General features: G+C 50.0%; 1 protein-coding gene across 1 annotated transcript in view; it reads right to left on the reverse strand.

Moving 5' to 3' along the window:
• The window catches only part of akt3a (v-akt murine thymoma viral oncogene homolog 3a), a 59726-nt gene that overhangs the window by 23139 nt on the left and 18376 nt on the right, over positions 1 to 18211 (reverse strand). The window contains exon 2 of the mRNA XM_035399743.1: positions 2598 to 2723. Within this exon, the coding sequence (XP_035255634.1) occupies positions 2598 to 2723 (126 nt within the window). The remainder of the gene's footprint in view (positions 1 to 2597; positions 2724 to 18211) is intronic.

An 18211-nucleotide genomic window follows, 5' to 3' on the forward strand; every position in this document is an offset into this window, starting at 1 on the left:
CATAGGTGGGAAGGTTAATGAGGACGGTGCATACCTCTACCTGCCACATTACAAACAAACCTCCATTTCAACCCGCACGCAAAACCCTCCCGCGACACAAGGTCATTAAACAGTGACACAAGGCATAATATGACACCTTCTGACGAGGTCGGGGAACAAAGCTTTCGGTGTTGTTTATTTCACTACTTCTGATCGCAGATGACAAGTTTAGATTGAAGGTACCACTGGTAAGGAATCTCAGATGCCAATTAAACAGCCCCGAACCTGTCACTTTCGGCACTCAAAGAACGAATCATCTGTCTCAGACTCACAGACTGAAAAATTTCACAACTCAACTTTGACGAGCTACTGAAAAGGAAATTGTCAGTTACTGAAAAATACTTCCAGAACTTTGTTTATTTGAGGTTATCAAAGGTACTCAGCATGAGAAATGCTTATCGGGACGTAAGGCTCTACACCTGTTTTTATCTTCCTACTGCACACTGCACACAGCACAATAAGCACACGTAACTAGCCTTCATATCAACACACAGCCGTCTGACATTCAAACAACACCATCCATATGTGCAGCCAGTGACATACAGCAACAGGGTATATCAACTCTTAAGTGAAGTCCTCTTTTTTGCATGTGAATGTAAAGGCAAAGCAGTGCCCTAAAAGGAAGTTGCTACTGATTATTTTACTAAATGCTGTGTGAAACCATACAGACTGCACGCTAACACACTAACAGGGGAATGAGGTGCTGGAGACAGAGCATGATAACGGTCTGTCCAGCAGCAGGCTCAGACGGACACAGGGTGAAGAGCAGGTTCTGGCCTCGCAGCAACCCACATGCATCCCCCCGCCAACAGATCACCCTCTGCCCCACGCATCACTTCCCCCAATGCCACGCCACACCACACACACGAAAACCCCACCTCTACCAACTTACTGACCTCAGGTTCAGTCTTCCAGGCCACAGAAAGAGAAAAAAACTTCCAATATTATCATGGACTGGGATTAACGGGGCTGTTAGGATGTGACAAATCAGATTCAGATAATACCGCCTGTCCACAAAACAGGGCTAATGAAGCAAATGGGACGTTGGGAGGCTGTTGACCTTGTTGTTTTCTGATGTGCGTTTAGTATGAGTTGGATGGGGTGATAGAGAGCACACTGCCTGCTGTACTGCTCCTCACTGACAGAAGATGACAATAAATGAAAAAAAAATATTTATATGAAAAACTACAATTTAAATAATGCTTCATTCAAGCAGCCTTACAGAACAATTATAGACAATTATACATCATAATTATACACTGAACAAAATCACATTATATCAAGAACTGCTATTCATTATAAAGTAATTACCCATTTCAATCAAAACATAAATAGTGAATTATTGTAATCACATGGTGTAATTGCTGGGTTTTTATTTATCTTCAAGATTTGAACATAACATACCATGAATGAACATGTATTTACATGCATACATTGCACAATCAACTACATGCAATAGCATTAAATCAGAAATATTTATGTTGTGACTCCCAATTGTTACCACTGTAATACTGTATACCATGGACAGCATTGTTACCATGGTATTCTGTAACAGGGCAGAAGCAGCTGCTGCTGAACCTGTTAATTTAGAGCTGTGACTCCTCCCAGCCCTCCTCTTCATGCTGCTGAGCCTGTTACTCTACAGCTGTGACTCTCCCAGCCCTCCTCTTCATGCTGCTGAACCTGTTACTCTAGAGCTGTGACTCCCTCAGCCAGCCCTCCTCTCCATGCTGCTGAACCTGTTACTCTAGAGCTGTGACTCTCCCAGCCCTCCTCTTCATGCTGCTGAACCTGTTACTCTACAGCTGTGACTCCCTCAGCCAGCCCTCCTCTCCATGCTGCTGAACCTGTTACTCTAGAGCTGTGACTCAGCCAGCCCTCCTCTTCATGCTGCTGAACCTGTTACTCTAGAGCTGTGACGTAGAGTTGGTTTAATCTGTAATCACACCTACCATGTAGGGTTCAATAAAGAACTAAAAAGGGTTCCGCTATGGAGACACACCAAATAACCCCTTTTTCTGAGTGTTAATGCTGCTGTAGATTGGAGCAAACCCACCTCGCAACTGAGCTACATTCACATACTCAGAAATGCTCAGAATGAATAAATACCAAAATCTCCTGATGCATTAACACAAATGAATGTAGTAATAATTATGGACTTGCAATGTATGCACATATTGTGCAAACACATACGCAAGTTACACTGCCAAGTCTAAAGAGGTTTTCAAAATGTGTAAGTGGACACAGGAGTTGGAGCAGTCTGTGATAACAATATTACTGCTATCATGCAACACACAATCATTAACACTAATAAGCAAACTTGGGCCAAATACTTTTTAAAATATATATATTTTTAAATTACATTTCAAGTAATCTGCAGGAATTTTGCTTCAGAGTAGGATTAGGATCATTCTACACATCTCAAGCCTTTCCATGGTTTTGTCCCATGGTTTGTAATGACACAATGTTTCACTAAATTGCCACACTATTCGAGAGCAATGAAGGTGTGTTGTTTTTCTTAACTGAGGGTGCATCAGACACATATGGTCATAACTCACTTGCCACAGAAAAATTATTGAGAGGGTAAGGGAGGTCAGCATCTTGGGGCTTCTCTTTGTAACCAATGAAGGAGCCATCGGTTTTCAACAGGAAGTAGCGCGGTCTCCAGTTCTTAATGTATTCTCCTGCGGAGAGGGAGAGAGAGGAAGAGAACATCTTTAATTCACACAACAACCCAAACCCCTGAAAGGGGAAGCGATATGATCAACTGGCCAGCCTTGTGATCTCACAGTGCTGAAACTGTGCATCTGAAAAATATATTAGACATTAGAGCCACGGCATCAGAATTCCCTTTTTTAATAAATTATTCCCTGCATGTATGTCCAGTATGCTTATACGGCATGTCAGTATGTGTGTGTGTATGTATGAATGTATAAATGTATGAACGAATGTACGTACGTGTGTATATTTGTACTGCATGCATGTGCGTATAGTATGCATGTGAAGTATGTGTGTGTGTGTGTAACTCGCAGTTCTATGTGACAGAACGCCACACAGCAGTAGCCACATCTCACAAAGCCTGACTAGCAGGTCAGCTGTGCACAAAATGCTCATCAGCTCTCCACTGGACTTCAGCAGACCAATCACCCGCCTACATTCTGGGGCAGGTGCCTGCCCTGCATAGGCCAATCACAGGCTGGCACTCATCTGGAGCCGTGTGACATGAGAGGGGCGGGGGTGAGGGAGGTCAGAGAGTAATCGTGAGGACACACAGACACCTTTAACCGTTACAGGCGGAGACAACCGAAAACAACATCTGCTGAGCAGCTGGTCATCCCGCATTACCATGCAAAACTTCTGCCGCTCCAGACTGCTCTATTTAATAACCAACAGCGGGATTACAGGCGTGTCAACAGCGCCGAGAGCAGGGGGCTGCGGGGCTGTGGGGCTGCTGCAGTGTGTCTCACACGGCAGCCCCCGCACCTTGCTTTCTCAGGCTCAGGAAACAGGGCCCTGGGGGGGGGGGGGGGGTCTGAAAACGGACATTTTATTAGGCCTGTCAAGGTGGCCTCAACCAACGCACTTAAAAATATTCCACAAATATCCCCAAATAATTTCTGAATAAGGCACTATTACGAGGGGGCACGCAGACTCGGCCGACGCCCAGGGACGGCCGTGGCAGCCGTAAGCAGGCGCACGGCGGCGTCCCGGAGCAGAGCGGCTCCTCGCCGCCGCCAGCGCGCCACCGTCCCAGAACCCCCCACCTCGCCGCCTTACAGCACAAATAAACACACACATAAAACGCAATTATCACCACGGCTACTTAAATAACGGAATCATAAAACGCAATTAACGCCAGAAATATCTGCTATTTCTGTTTACGACTCAGACGGGCGAACAGCTCGTGATGATTCGCCGGGAACCGCGTCCCGGTTATGCCTTGAGCTACGACTGGCACACGAGCGCCTGGATCCAACGCCAGGCCAATGGCAAAGCAGACAGAATTTTTAAAAAGACTTCCTGACTCTGAGAGGCAGATCAAGAGGAAACATATGGCTCCTTGTTGCACATGGGACTACTTTTTTTTTTAATACGGACGTGCTTAGATTAGGTTGTATGACTTCTTTATTACAGTACAACCGAGACAATTAATTTCATTTACAGTACTGTTCTCCTAGACTGTAGTTAGAATTACATCTGAAATGAACAAATGTTTGAGTCTGCTCTGCTTCAGAACAAAGTGTCACAAGGTGTTTTCTCCTTAACTGGAGATGATTAAAAGCACCGCGTGTGATTTATGCTCAAACGGAGAGAGAAAGAGCGTGCACGATATGTTAAAAAGACTACGGAAATCACACTGATCTTTCAGCACATTATTGTGCGTTCCCAGAAATAGCAAGCTGCTCAGGTTAACAAACGCTTGGGGGAAGAATTAACTCAACGCTAGCCTTCTCTGTGAAAGCTTCTCACCCGACCTGCGGCCGACTCCTCACAACCTGCCGCTGTGAAGCCCAGCAGCCAGTGGCCCCCTGTCCACGCAGGGGCCCCAGCAGGAGCTGATCCCGACCTGTGACATCACTGATAAACTCCCATCACACTTCCTGAAACCATCGATTATGCGCTGGAGAACGGCTCTCCAAGCAGAGCAAACTCAGCCTCCATCAACACACGCTGGGAAAATTAGATTACGCTGAAGCAGTAACAACTTTTCACATCGAAAACTCATTTCAGCTCATTTGCATAATTTAAAGGCGCAATACCGTGACATAATAGGGCAGCGACATACCTCCTGACTCCACCTGTGGTAAAAATAATGACTTCTTGTTGGCTCAGAAAGGCAACTCCTGACCAACCCCACTTTCTGCCTGTTCCTCAATCCATATCAGCTGCTCAGAACATAAATGGCCTCATGAAACTTTAATCTGGCAATTTTCATATGCTAGTATTGCGTTTCATTAAAAACAGAGAATCGGGAGAATTGTTTAATGAAAAATGTCAAACACGTTAAATCACATTTAAACCGTATCCACAAGCCTCGCTCAAGCCACCGTGACAGCTCTCATCATTTCTTTTTTTTTTTTTTTGATAGAAAATAAACAACATGTTCTATTTGTAACAGCCACTTAAAGCATAATGACACCAGCTTTTCTTAATTAACACATCAGAGAAAAACACCTGCTCATGTTAATTTGAGGAGACGGAGGTCTTCGGCGCTACGCCTCTGTCGGGCGGCGGATTCGTGGGTAGGAGGGACCAGCTGAAACGCGGGCGGCCATCTTCCCACTTAGAGCGGAGGGAGCGCGCCGCAGGGACGCGCCGCGCCGCCGCAGCGAGGTGTCTCAGACTCGCAGCCTGTCGCAGGAACCCCATCTAACACTCCGCTAAACGCACTGGTACAGAGAGGCACGCATTCATGAATTCATTAGCAGGCAGGAGAGCAGAGAGAGAGACGCCGACTTGCTTGACGGTATTTCACAGGAAATGGGAAAAAAGTAAGAGTCTAACCTGCAAACTCCCCGAAACATACAATATTTTACAGACTATAAGTCTTGGCAAGGCTGGTGCGATCTGAAACCTGAAGTACTGATCTGGCACCTTCGCCCACAGAATAACCGTGTCTGAAACGCTGCTTCTTAAATCTGGTCGTAGCAGTGCTCAAAATGTTGGTCTGGGCAGTTGGTGACATTCCAGACTGAGGGTTAGCCCAGAGCCCAGAGCCCAGACTGTACGACAGCCTCTTCTGCTGTGGGGGTTGCCAGAGGTAGCACAGAGAATTAAACAGCCTATTGTACTGTGGGGGGTTTGCCAGAGGTGGTACAGCTAGAGATGATGGCTGGGGGTGATGCGAGCTGTCAGTGAACTCTTCACCCTGTCCCTCCCAGAGCGGCACGCAGTAATGTCCAGGACTCACACCTGGCAACCCCTTTGGTTACAGGGCGCAGGTTCAGATTGTGCCCCTCTTTCACGAGCCGAGTTAAGGGCTGGTCCAGTGACGCTGACAGTATAGAAACACACATTCGGAGCCGGTTCTGTGCCTGGCCTGCTCAAACAGGCCTGCTGCCCTGCACAGCCCCGAGCTCAAACAGGCCTGCTGCCCTGCACAGCCCCGAGCTCAAACAGGCCTGCTGCCCTGCACAGCCCCGAGCTCAAACAGGCCTGCTGCCCTGCACAGCCCCGAGCTCAAACAGGCCTGCCGCCCTGCACAGCCCCGAGCTCAAACAGGCCTGCCGCCCTGCACAGCCCCGAGCTCAAACAGGCCTGCTGCCCTGCACAGCCCCGAGCTCAAACAGGCCCGCTGCCCTGCACAGCCCCGAGCTCAAACAGGCCTGCCGCCCTGCACAACCCCGAGCTCAAACAGGCCCGCTGCCCTGCACAGCCCCGAGCTCAAACAGGCCTGCTGCCCTGCACAGCCCCGAGCTCAAACAGGCCTGCTGCCCTGCACAGCCCCGAGCTCAAACAGACCCGCTGCACAGCCCCGAGCTCAAACAGGCCTGCTGCCCTGCACAGCCCCGAGCTCAAACAGGCCTGCTGCCCTGCACAGCCCCGAGCTCAAACAGGCCTGCTGCCCTGCACAGCCCCGAGCTCAAACAGGCCTGCTGCCCTGCACAGCCCCGAGCTCAAACAGGCCTGCTGCCCTGCACAGCCCCGAGCTCAAACAGACCTGCTGCCCTGCACAGCCCCGAGCTCAAACAGGCCTGCTGCCCTGCACAGCCCCGAGCTCAAACAGGCCTGCTGCCCTGCACAGCCCCGAGCTCAAACAGGCCTGCTGCCCTGCACAGCCCCAAGCTCAAACAGGCCTGCTGCCCTGCACAGCCCCGAGCTCAAACAGGCCTGCTGCCCTGCACAGCCCCGAGCTCAAACAGGCCTGCTGCCCTGCACAGCCCTGAGCTCAAACAGGCCTGCTGCCCTGCACAGCCCCGAGCTCAAACAGGCCTGCTGGTTCTCAGCCCAGAGCTCCAGCACTGAGCGCACGCGCTTCTGTTACACAATTAAAGCAACGCGCCGCGTGCCATGCAATTACAAGGCCAGATTAATTGTTCATTTGTCTGTGGTCCGAGATGCAGGCGTAGGTTGCGCCTGCTTTCTAAAAAAAACTCCTCTGGCCTGACAGAAGCCGCCATCGCTCCTTGGTCTGGAGCGAGGGGGAGGGAGAAAGAGACAGAGAGGGGGAGAGAGAGATGGAAGAAAGAACGAGAGGGGAAAAAAATAAACAGCCATTTGTTAATCATCCCAAACAGGGGCTTAATGTAATGCTTTGGCGAGGGCTGGTCTGATTTGCAGATGGCTTAAAGATGGGTTTGTGACGGGAGCCCTGGGACCACCAAGCTGCTGCGTGCCAGCACACGGGGGCTCCAAACGGCACCAAACACCCCCCCCACACACACACTAACCCTGCCGCTCACACACCCCAAACCCCCACTGCCCCGCTCACACACCCCAAACCCCCACTGCCCCGCTCACACACCCCAAACCCCCACTGCCCCACTCACACACCCCAAACCCCCACTGCACCGCTCACACACCCCAAACCCCCACACACCCCAAACCCCCACTGCCCCGCTCACACACCCCAAACCCCCACTGCCCCGCTCACACACCCCAAACCCCCACTGCCCCGCTCACACACCCCAAACCCCCACTGCACCGCTCACACACCCCAAACCCCCACTGCCCCGCTCACACACCCCAAACCCCCACTGCCCCGCTCACACACCCCAAACCCCCACTGCACCGCTCACACACCCCAAACCCCCACTGCACCGCTCACACACCTAAAACCCCCACTGCCCCGCTCACACACCTAAAACCCCCACTACCGCGCTCACACACCCAAAACCCCCACACACCCCAAACCCCCACTGCCCCGCTCACACACCCCAAACCCCCACACACCCCAAACCCCCACTGCCCCGCTCACACACCCCAAACCCCCACTGCCCCGCTCACACACCCCAAACCCCCACTGCCCCGCTCACACACCCCAAACCCCCACTGCCCCGCTCACACACCCCAAACCCCCACTGCACCGCTCACACACCCCAAACCCCCACTGCACCGCTCACACACCCAAAACCCCCACTGCACCGCTCACACACCCAAAACCCCAACACACACCAAACCCCCACTACCCCGCTCACACACCCCAAACCCCCACACACCCCAAACCCCCACTGCCCCGCTCACACACCCCAAACCCCCACACACCCCAAACCCCTCCTGCCCCAGTCACACATCCCAAACCCCCACACACCCCAAACCCCCACTGCCCCGCTCACACACCCCAAACCCCCACACACCCCAAACCCCCACTGCCCCGCTCACACACCCCAAACCCCCACTGCACCACTTACACACCCCAAACCCCCACACACCCCAAACCCCCACTGCCCCGCTCACACACCCCAAACCCCCACTGCCACCCTCACACACGCCAAACCCATCTTATTTATTAGTGCTGGTGATTCGGGATAAGGCTGTGAAGTTTAAAGACAAATTTAGATGCCACTTATGCCATCCGCCAAGTTACGGCACTTCTCAGGGTTTGCTACAGAAATAACCACAATGATAACAGATTCTCAGTACTTAAAAACACAGAGTCCAGATACAACTTCACAGGTCCACACAATAAAGCCCCAAACTTGGGTTATTTAGCTTCTTATCCTCCTCCTTTTTCTTGCCGAATTAGTCATCACAAATGCTCCAGCCCCACACTAAATAATTCTCCTCATTGGAGATTTACCTACATCTTCTGTCAAAAACAACATCTGATAAAAGTAGTTTGATCAAAGTGGTCAATTGCAGGATACTTGGACACACAGGCATAAAAGGCGAGTGTAATGTTAGCGAAGAAGCTACTAAAATAAAGCACCAAAATCTGCATTGTGATTTGTGTGGGGAAAGGTACAGTACCAGGCGTATGGGAACTAGAGCCAAGTGCTACTGGATTTCTGTACCCAACCCTATTCATGGCTCACACGGCTACATGACTAAAGGGTTGGGCCTAAAACCTTGGACTACTGTTGCAGGCTACATCTAGCCAGGGCCTAGTTCAGCGGGGCTGTAGCTGGGTACTATTGGAGTCCTTTCGCAATATTACAAGCAGCGATCAAATCATCAAGCATACACGCAACATAAAAGATGGTCAATTTGACCGCACATGGCCATTTAAGGGTTTATAATTTTATTTCCTTATGCAATATTGATATTCACATTATATCAGAATGTCAAATATGTTATATGTTCAATGGTATTTATTCATTCCCCTTTCTCTAGTGTAAATGATTGTATGTTTCTTACTATACATGTCTGTTTGTAAATGTGATGTTATATGCTGCTTGAAAAATTTCTAATAAAGTATTCTATCTATCTATTAGATAAAGTATTCTATATTTATCTATACATCTACAGAATTTATTTTACAAAAGATATTTATTTTAAGATCCACAAGATTTTGTATATTTGCATTTTGTAAAGTTAACTTGACAACCAAGTATAAAAATATCCTCTCTGGAGTGTCATTTTTCATCAGCTGTGTAAAACATTCATTTAAATTATGTCTTCTTCCATGTAGCAATTTTTGTGATTTGATACTTTGATGTGACACAAAGTTTGAATGACCACATTCCCTTCAAATGGTAAGATGAAATAACAGGAACAAGCCACACTATATAATTTAGGAGAAATTGGGTAGCATTGCTTTGGAATAGAGCTTGTTTAATATATGTGAGCTAATATTATTTACGTGAGTAACTTGGCATTTTGATACGCTCAGAACGTTTTTTGTTGAGATATCACTATGCGCCTGATATGTATGTGTGTGCCAAGTGTATGTGTGTGTGTGTGTGTGTGTGTGTGTGTGTGAGTGAGTGAGTGTGTGTGTGTGTGTATCTGTGTGTGTGGGGGGGGTTACCCTGGAAACGAGTGAGCAGAAAAGTGCAGAAAACCAACAGCAGCTTGAGCCTTCCTGCGTGACCCTCTTCAGCTGCTCCGTTTTACACACAGGCAGCAACGGCAGCTCGTCCTCTGCCCTACATGCATACATAAAAACACACACACGCGCATACACACTCCATAGACACACACACACACACATATGCACACGCACACGCACACACACACTCCATAGACACACACGCGCACACACACTCCATAGACACACACACACACACACACATATGCACACGCACACGCACACTCCATAGACACACATGCGCACACACACTCCATAGACACACACACACACACATATGCACACACACACGCACACACACACTCCATAGACACACACGCACACACACACTTCATAGACACACACACACACATATGCACACACACACACACACACACACACACCATAAACACACACACACACATATGCACACAAACACACACACACATATGCATACATACATATGTACACGTGCACACAAACACACACAGCTTTGTAGCAAGTGAGAAAGCCTTTGGTGCTAACAGCATCTCTATACCTCCCCACCTCCCTCTCTCTGTCTGGCTATCTCTCCACCTCCCCATCCAGCTATCTCCCCACCTCTCTATCCCCTCATCTCTCCACCTCTCCATCTCTCCATCCCCTCATCTCTCCATTCTCCATCTTTCCATCCCCATCTCTCATCCACTCATCTCTCATCCCACCATCTCTCCAACCCTCATCTCTCCATCCATTATCTCTACATTTCTCCAAGAGTCCAAGAATGAAAGATTAACGATTTATTATGGGAAGAGTCATTTCATCTGTTAGCCACTATAGGGTCTTTATTCTGAAACATTTAAACTGGATCATTTAGACCGGAGGTGCAGGGACATAGGAAGAGAGAGAGGGGATACAGGAGGAGAGAGGAGGCGTGGGGATACAGGAAGAGAGAGAGGAGGCGTGGGGATACAGGAAAAGAGAGAGGAGGTGTGGGGATACAGGAAGAGAGAGAGGAGGCGTGGGGATACAGGAAGAAAGAGAGGAGGTGCGGGGATACAGGAGGAGAGAGGAGGCGTGGGGATACAGGAAGAGAGAGAGGAGGTGTGGGGATACAGGAAGAAAGAGAGGAGGTGCGGGGATACAGGAGGAGAGAGCAGACGCGTGGGGATACAGGAGCAGAGAGAGGAGGCGTGGGGATACAGGAGCAGAGGGAGGAGGTGCGGGGATACAGAGGGAGGAGGTGCGGGGATACAGGAGGAGAGAGAGGAGGCGTGGGGATACAGGAGGAGAGAGAGGAGGCGTGGGGATACAGGACGAGAGAGGAGGTGCGGGGATACAGGAGCAGAGGGAGGAGGCGCGGGGATACAGGACGAGAGAGGAGGTGCGGGGATACAGGAGCAGAGGGAGGAGGCGCGGGGATACAGGAGCAGAGGGAGGAGGCGCGGGGATACAGGAGCAGAGGGAGGAGGCGCGGGGATACAGGAGGAGAGAGGAGGTGCAGGGATACAGGAGCAGAGGGAGGAGGCACGGGGATACAGGAGCAGAGGGAGGAGGCGCGGGGATACAGGACGAGAGAGGAGGTGCAGGGATACAGGAGCAGAGGGAGGAGGCGCGGGGATACAGGAGCAGAGGGAGGAGGCGCGGGGATACAGGAGAGAGTAAGGCACTGCAGTACAGCAGCAGGGTTCAGGCTCTCCCTGGGGCCTCAGGCAGATCTGAGAGCACAGCTGCATACAACACAGCCTCCTGGTGCTGCTGTATACCCAGCTGGTACTGCACAGAGCAGGGAGATACAGCACACACACACACACACACAACACACACACACTCACACACAACACACACACAACACACCCACACACACATACAACACACCCACCCACACAAACACAAACACACACACACACGCACAAACACACACACACACACACACACACACACACAAACACACGCACACAAACGCACACACGCGCACACACAAACATACACACACACACACACACCAGACACACACACAGCACAGACACACACAAACACACTCGCATACACATACTCACTCAAAGGCACACACGTACACATGCACACACATACACAGACACGCAAAAAATTCAGACACACACGTGTACGCACACAAAACGCACATATGCATATTCGCACACATGTATACGTAAGCACACACAAGCCTGCACGCTCACATACATGCACACACACACACAGAAACATATACTATACACACACACATGCATTTGCAAGCTAGCAGCTCGCACTGTGATTAGAATATTGTGTGTGTGCATGCATGCCTGTCTGTGCGCTGACTGTGTGTGTATGTGCGTCCAACTTTGGATTTTGATACAAAATGTTCATTCACATCCTTGGGATGCCTGTCCGCCTGTTTCTGCTTGGCCTGTACTTTCCCTGACTGCTCACTAGATGGCGATGGTTCCCTGGTGCAGGCTCTCTCATCAGCACAGTTCCATACTGAGGGAAGAGCAGCCAACAGGGCTCAGAAAGCAGACTCCCCCTAACCTTTCCACTTCAGTAAGGGTAAGGTAGGAATCCCAAAATAACCTTGCCCCCCCAGGCATAGGAGTGTACAATACTACAACACTGGACACAGCCTGGCACAGGTGTGTACAATACTACACTGGGCACAGCCTGGCACAGGTGTGTGCAATACTACACTGGACACAGCCTGGCACAGGTGTGTACAATACTACACTGGGCACAGCCTGGCACAGGTGTGTGTAATACTACACTGGACACAGCCTGGCACAGGTGTGTACAATACTACACTGGGCACAGCCTGGCATAGGTGTGCGTAATACTACACCGGACACAGCCTGGCACAGGTGTGTACAATACTACACTGGGCACAGCCTGGCATAGGTGTGCGTAATACTACACCGGACACAGCCTGGCACAGGTGTGTGCAATACTACACTGGGCACAGTCTGGCACAGGTGTGTACAATACTACACTGGACACAGCCTGGCACAGGTGTGTACAACACTACACACTGGACACAGCCTGGCACAGGTGCGCACAAGCCTAGATTCCAAGGCCTGAAACAGAGTCCAAAGTGCATGAAACATGTGGACATGCCCATCATTAGTTTGTGACACTTACAAACTCAAGAGCGCAGTGCAAACAGCAGAATTCAGCCATCTGTCCCCCAGTGCTAGTCTTCTGGTAGCAGATGAGTGTGCTAACAGCTAAACAAACACTTGCAATATCAGCTTTATTCATGACTAGCTGTCCAGCTAACAGTAGCTCAAAGTACTCTCTGTGCATTAACGAACAGACGACAATGAAACATCAACATGTTCGTTCAGTCCACCTGGATTTGGCACATAACTACACAATGCTGGAGAGGGTGTGCAGTCGGGGCCAGAAGGAGAGGGTGTGCGGTCAGGGCCAGGAGGAGAGGGTGTGAGGGCGGGGCATGAGGAGAGGGTGTGAGGGCAGGGAATGCAGGAGCCCAATGATAAACAGGTGCAGGACATGAAGAGCTGTGTTCAGTAGATGCGGTGCTGCGAATGGCTATTATAGTAGAGCTGAGCGCGCTCAGTAGCTGCGGTGCTGTGAATGGCTATTATAGCAGAGCTGAGCGCGCTCAGTAGCGGCAGGGCTGTGAATGGCTATTATAGCAGAGCTGAGCGCGCTCAGTAGCTGCGGTGCTGTGAATGGCTATTATAGCAGAGCTGAGCGCGCTCAGTAGCGGCGGGGCTGTGAATGGCTATTATAGTAGAGCTGAGCGCGCTCAGTAGCTGCGGTGCTGTGAATGGCTATTATAGCAGAGCTGAGCGCGCTCAGTAGCGGCGGGGCTGTGAATGGCTATTATAGCAGAGCTGAGCGCGCTCAGTAGCTGCGGTGCTGTGAATGGCTATTATAGCAGAGCTGAGCGCGCTCAGTAGCTGCGGTGCTGTGAATGGCTATTATAGCAGAGCTGAGCATGCTCAGTAGCTGCGGTGCTGTGAATGGCTATTATAGCAGAGCTGAGCACGCTCAGTAGCTACGGTGCTGTGAATGGCTATTATAGCAGAGCTGAGCGCGCTCAGTAGCGGCGGGGCTGTGAATGGCTATTATAGCAGAGCTGAGCGCGCTCAGTAGCTGCGGTGCTGTGAATGGCTATTATAGGACAGCTCATTATTTATTCAGCATAGCAGGGAGTGGGCCGGGACGCTGAGAGGCAGCTGGTCTGGGGGACAATGTGGGACAGCCCCCACCCCCCACACAACCCACCCCACATCCCCGCAAACCATCCCACACCTCCCCACAACCCACCCCACCACCTTCCCATCCACAACCCACCCCCCACCCCCCACAGCCCAACACACACCCCCCACAAAACTATTGTGCATTTTGGCCAATTAAGCACATCACATTGTCTGGCAGTTAATGAAATGCACATTAAAATCTAAGCGCCCTCTGCTGAATCCAGGACAGAGGAAATCAAACAGAACACAAACTCATGAATTGAGCTGCACCTCCCTTCCGCTGCTCCGTATTAAAAGCACAGAGACATGTAGGGTCCTGCGGTTGAAGAAACCCGGTCCCTCACCGTGCTGAGTGCTGTACTGAGTGGTGTACTGTGCGCTGTGTTGAGTGCTGTGCGGAGTGCTGTGCTGAGTGCTGTACTGAGCACTGTTCTGAGCACTGTTCTGAGCGCTGTACTGAGTGCTGTTCTGAGTGCTGTGCGGAGTGCTGTGCGGAGTGCTGTGCGGAGTGATGTACTGACTGCTGTGCTGAGTGCTGTACTGAGTGCTGTACTGAGTGCTGTGCGGAGTGCTGTGCGGAGTGCTGTGCGGAGTGCTGTGCTGAGTGCTGTACTGAGTGCTGTGCTGAGTGCTGTACTGAGTGCTGTGCTGAGTGCTGTACAGAGTGCTGTGCTGAGTGCTGTACTGAGTGCTGTACTGAGTGATGTACTGAGTGCTGTACTGACTGCTGTACAGAGTGCTGTACAGGGTGCTGTACTGAGTGCTGTGCTGAGTGCTGTGCTGAGTGCTGTACTGAGTGATGTACTGAGTGCTGTACTGAGTGCTGTGCTGAGTGCTGTACTGAGTGCTGTACAGAGTGCTGTACTGAGTGCTGTACTGAGTGCTGTGCTGAGTGCTGTACTGAGTGCTGTGTTGAGTGCTGTACTGAGTGCTGTGCTGAGTGCTGTACTGAGTGCTGTACAGGGTGCTGTACTGAGTGCTGTGCTGAGTGCTGTACTGAGTGCTGTGTTGAGTGCTGTACTGAGTGCTGTACTGAGTGCTGTACTGAGTGCTGTGCTGAGTGCTGTGCTGAGTGCTGTACTGAGTGCTGTACAGGGTGCTGTACTGAGTGCTGTGCTGAGTGCTGTACAGAGTGCTGTACTGAGTGATGTACTGAGTGCTGTGCTGAGTGCTGTACTGAGTGCTGTACAGGGTGCTGTACTGAGTGCTGTGCTGAGTGCTGTACAGAGTGCTGTACTGAGTGATGTACTGAGTGCTGTGCGGAGTGCTGTACTGAGTGCTGTACTGAGTGCTGTACAGGGTGCTGTACTGAGTGCTGTGCTGAGTGCTGTACAGAGTGCTGTACTGAGTGATGTACTGAGTGCTGTACAGAGTGCTGTGCTGAGTGATGTACTGAGTGCTGTGCGGAGTGCTGTACTGAGTGAGGTACTGAGCAATATAGACTGTAGCTGCTGGCTAGCGCAAGGCTGCTCTGCCCCAAACTAAACCCCCCACTAATGCAGCTCATTAGAAAACTTGGACACTGCAAGCAGACCATATGGTGAGTATTTATCTCTTCTGAAAGCCATGCTAACCATCACTTACATGATTAGGACAAGACTCTACCAGGGGTGATTTTCAGGAAGGAAATTAATAACCTTAATCCCAATTTTATTATTCAATCTTGTTATCACAGTCTTCTTCAGCACAATTTCATTTTTATGAGTTTTTAAATTTGACATCTTGTTAAAGATTTTATCTTGTTTTAATGATAATTTATTATTAATCTTCAGTCACTTTTGTTCTGTAAATGTTTTATGAAAGGACCTTTTTGTGTGTTATCACAGGCGCAGTAAGCATTACATTACTAGAAATACTACTGCTACCAGCAACAAAACTACTACTACCACCTCCACCAATAATAATAATAATAATAATAATGTAACTTGTAAAATAAAAACATAGGTTGATGTGCACACAGTAGCATGTTTAACACAGTTTTCCCAAACACACACCTAACTACAGCATTCCCAAATACACGCCAAATTAGAACATTCCCAAATACACACATAACTACAGCATTCCCAAATACACACCTAACTACAGCATTCCCAAACACACACCCTAACAGCAGCAAAAACTTTGCCGTGTTTGTGCTTATAACACTTACGTTTTAGGAAGAGGGCAGACAAAATTCAGCTCTAAAAAATAAAACTGATGGGTATTACAGGGGTGGAATCCCAAGTGTTGGACAGCTGGTTCTTATGCATTCTGCTACTCTTGTCAATCACTCTTGACACTGGAAAATAAACCGTGTGTGAAACAGAAGTCTACCCACAATGCACAGCAGGAAATCGGAGACCTTCGCTGCAGACCACATGTTTGCTGCTTTCTGCGAAACAATGCAGAATTGTCGCACCCAGCTTGATGTCAACATCAAAAAAGCAAAATTACTGCCGAACAGATGCCCACAAACTTTGGCACAGAAAGCCACTTAAAACAGCCACACCTGCACCACCAGAGCTGAAACACGCGCCAGGAGAAGCATGCTCATCTGGCACTGTGAAAGGAGTGTGGCATTCCTAAGACACTGTCTGAAGGTGTACTCGCAAAAGGGCTGTTTCCATGACAGTCTCCTCTCCCCAGTCTCACCCTCATTGGGACAGGACGGGCTCAGATACCCCACAGTGTGCTCCAAACCTGTCCTACCCAGCATTTAATTTCAATTCATCCAGAGGCGATGGTGCCACGCTCGTCCGAGGGGCACACTTGACCGGCAGCCTGGCTCCGGTGGTCTCACTCCTCCGACACCAGTCCCTGCCACATTATTACCGCCCACAAAGAGGCGTGGCCACCGTGTGACTCCTCCCACATCAGCCCCTTCCTTCCACTGCCACATTATAACCACCCACAAAGAGGCGTGGCCACCGGGTGACTCCTCCCACATCAGCCCTTTCAACTGCCACATTATTGCCGCCCACAAAGAGGCGTGGCCACCGTGTGACTCCTCCCACATCAGCCCTTTCAACTGCCACATTACTGCCCACAAAGAGGCGTGGCCACCGTGTGACTCCTCCCACATCAGCCCTTTCAACTGCCACATTACCGTCCACAAAGAGGCGTGGCCACCGTGTGACTCCTCCCACATCAGCCCCTTCAACCGCCACATTATTATCGCCCACAAAGAGGCGTGGCCACCGTGTGACTCCTCCCACACCAGCCCTTTCAACTGCCACATTATTACCACCCACAAAGAGGCGTGGCCACCATGTGACTCCTCCCACATCAGCCCCTTCCACTGCCACATGATTACCGCCCACAAAGAGGCGTGGCCACCATGTGACTCCTCCCACATCAGCCCCTTCCACTGCCACATTATTACCGCCCACAAAGAGGCATGGCCAACCTGTGACTCCTCCCACATCAGCCCCTTCCTTCCACTGCCGCATTATAACCGCCCACAATGAGGTGTGGCCACTGTGGGACTCCTCCCACATCAGCCCGTTCCACTGCCACATTACAACCACCCATAATGAGGCAGGGCCACTGTGTGACACTGGAGGAAGCCTGTTTCTAAAGCACCCTGACAGGATACAGAGAGTCCTGGAGATGAGCTTTGCAGAAGAACCCGGGAGATGCACCATTTCAAATATATAATGTAGACCAGAATGACAAAGCACTGCCAAGGGTCACGTTAATGATGACCCAGGGGACATGAGGTGCTGCTCAGAACAAAGATAAAAATTCACTGAAATATTTATCTGTCATCCACGAGTTTTTCTGTGCAGTAGACAACATGCACATATTTGTATTAAATCGTGTCAAGCCTTTGGCCACTTTACTGATACGAAATTATATTTCCTAAGCTATTTCAAGTGCTTATTGAAATTTGAAACTATTTACTCAGAATTAATGACATTAATAGAAATGCTTCATGCATGCTGATTTTCAATCAATCAATCATAGCCCTCGTTCAGCACTATTTCTGAATGACAAAGCCATACACCTAAAATAAATACACGACGTTGGAGAAGCAATTAACACA

Source organism: Anguilla anguilla, chromosome 18 (assembly GCF_013347855.1).
Source record: "Anguilla anguilla isolate fAngAng1 chromosome 18, fAngAng1.pri, whole genome shotgun sequence".
In the NCBI taxonomy this organism is placed as follows: Eukaryota; Metazoa; Chordata; class Actinopteri; order Anguilliformes; family Anguillidae; genus Anguilla; species Anguilla anguilla.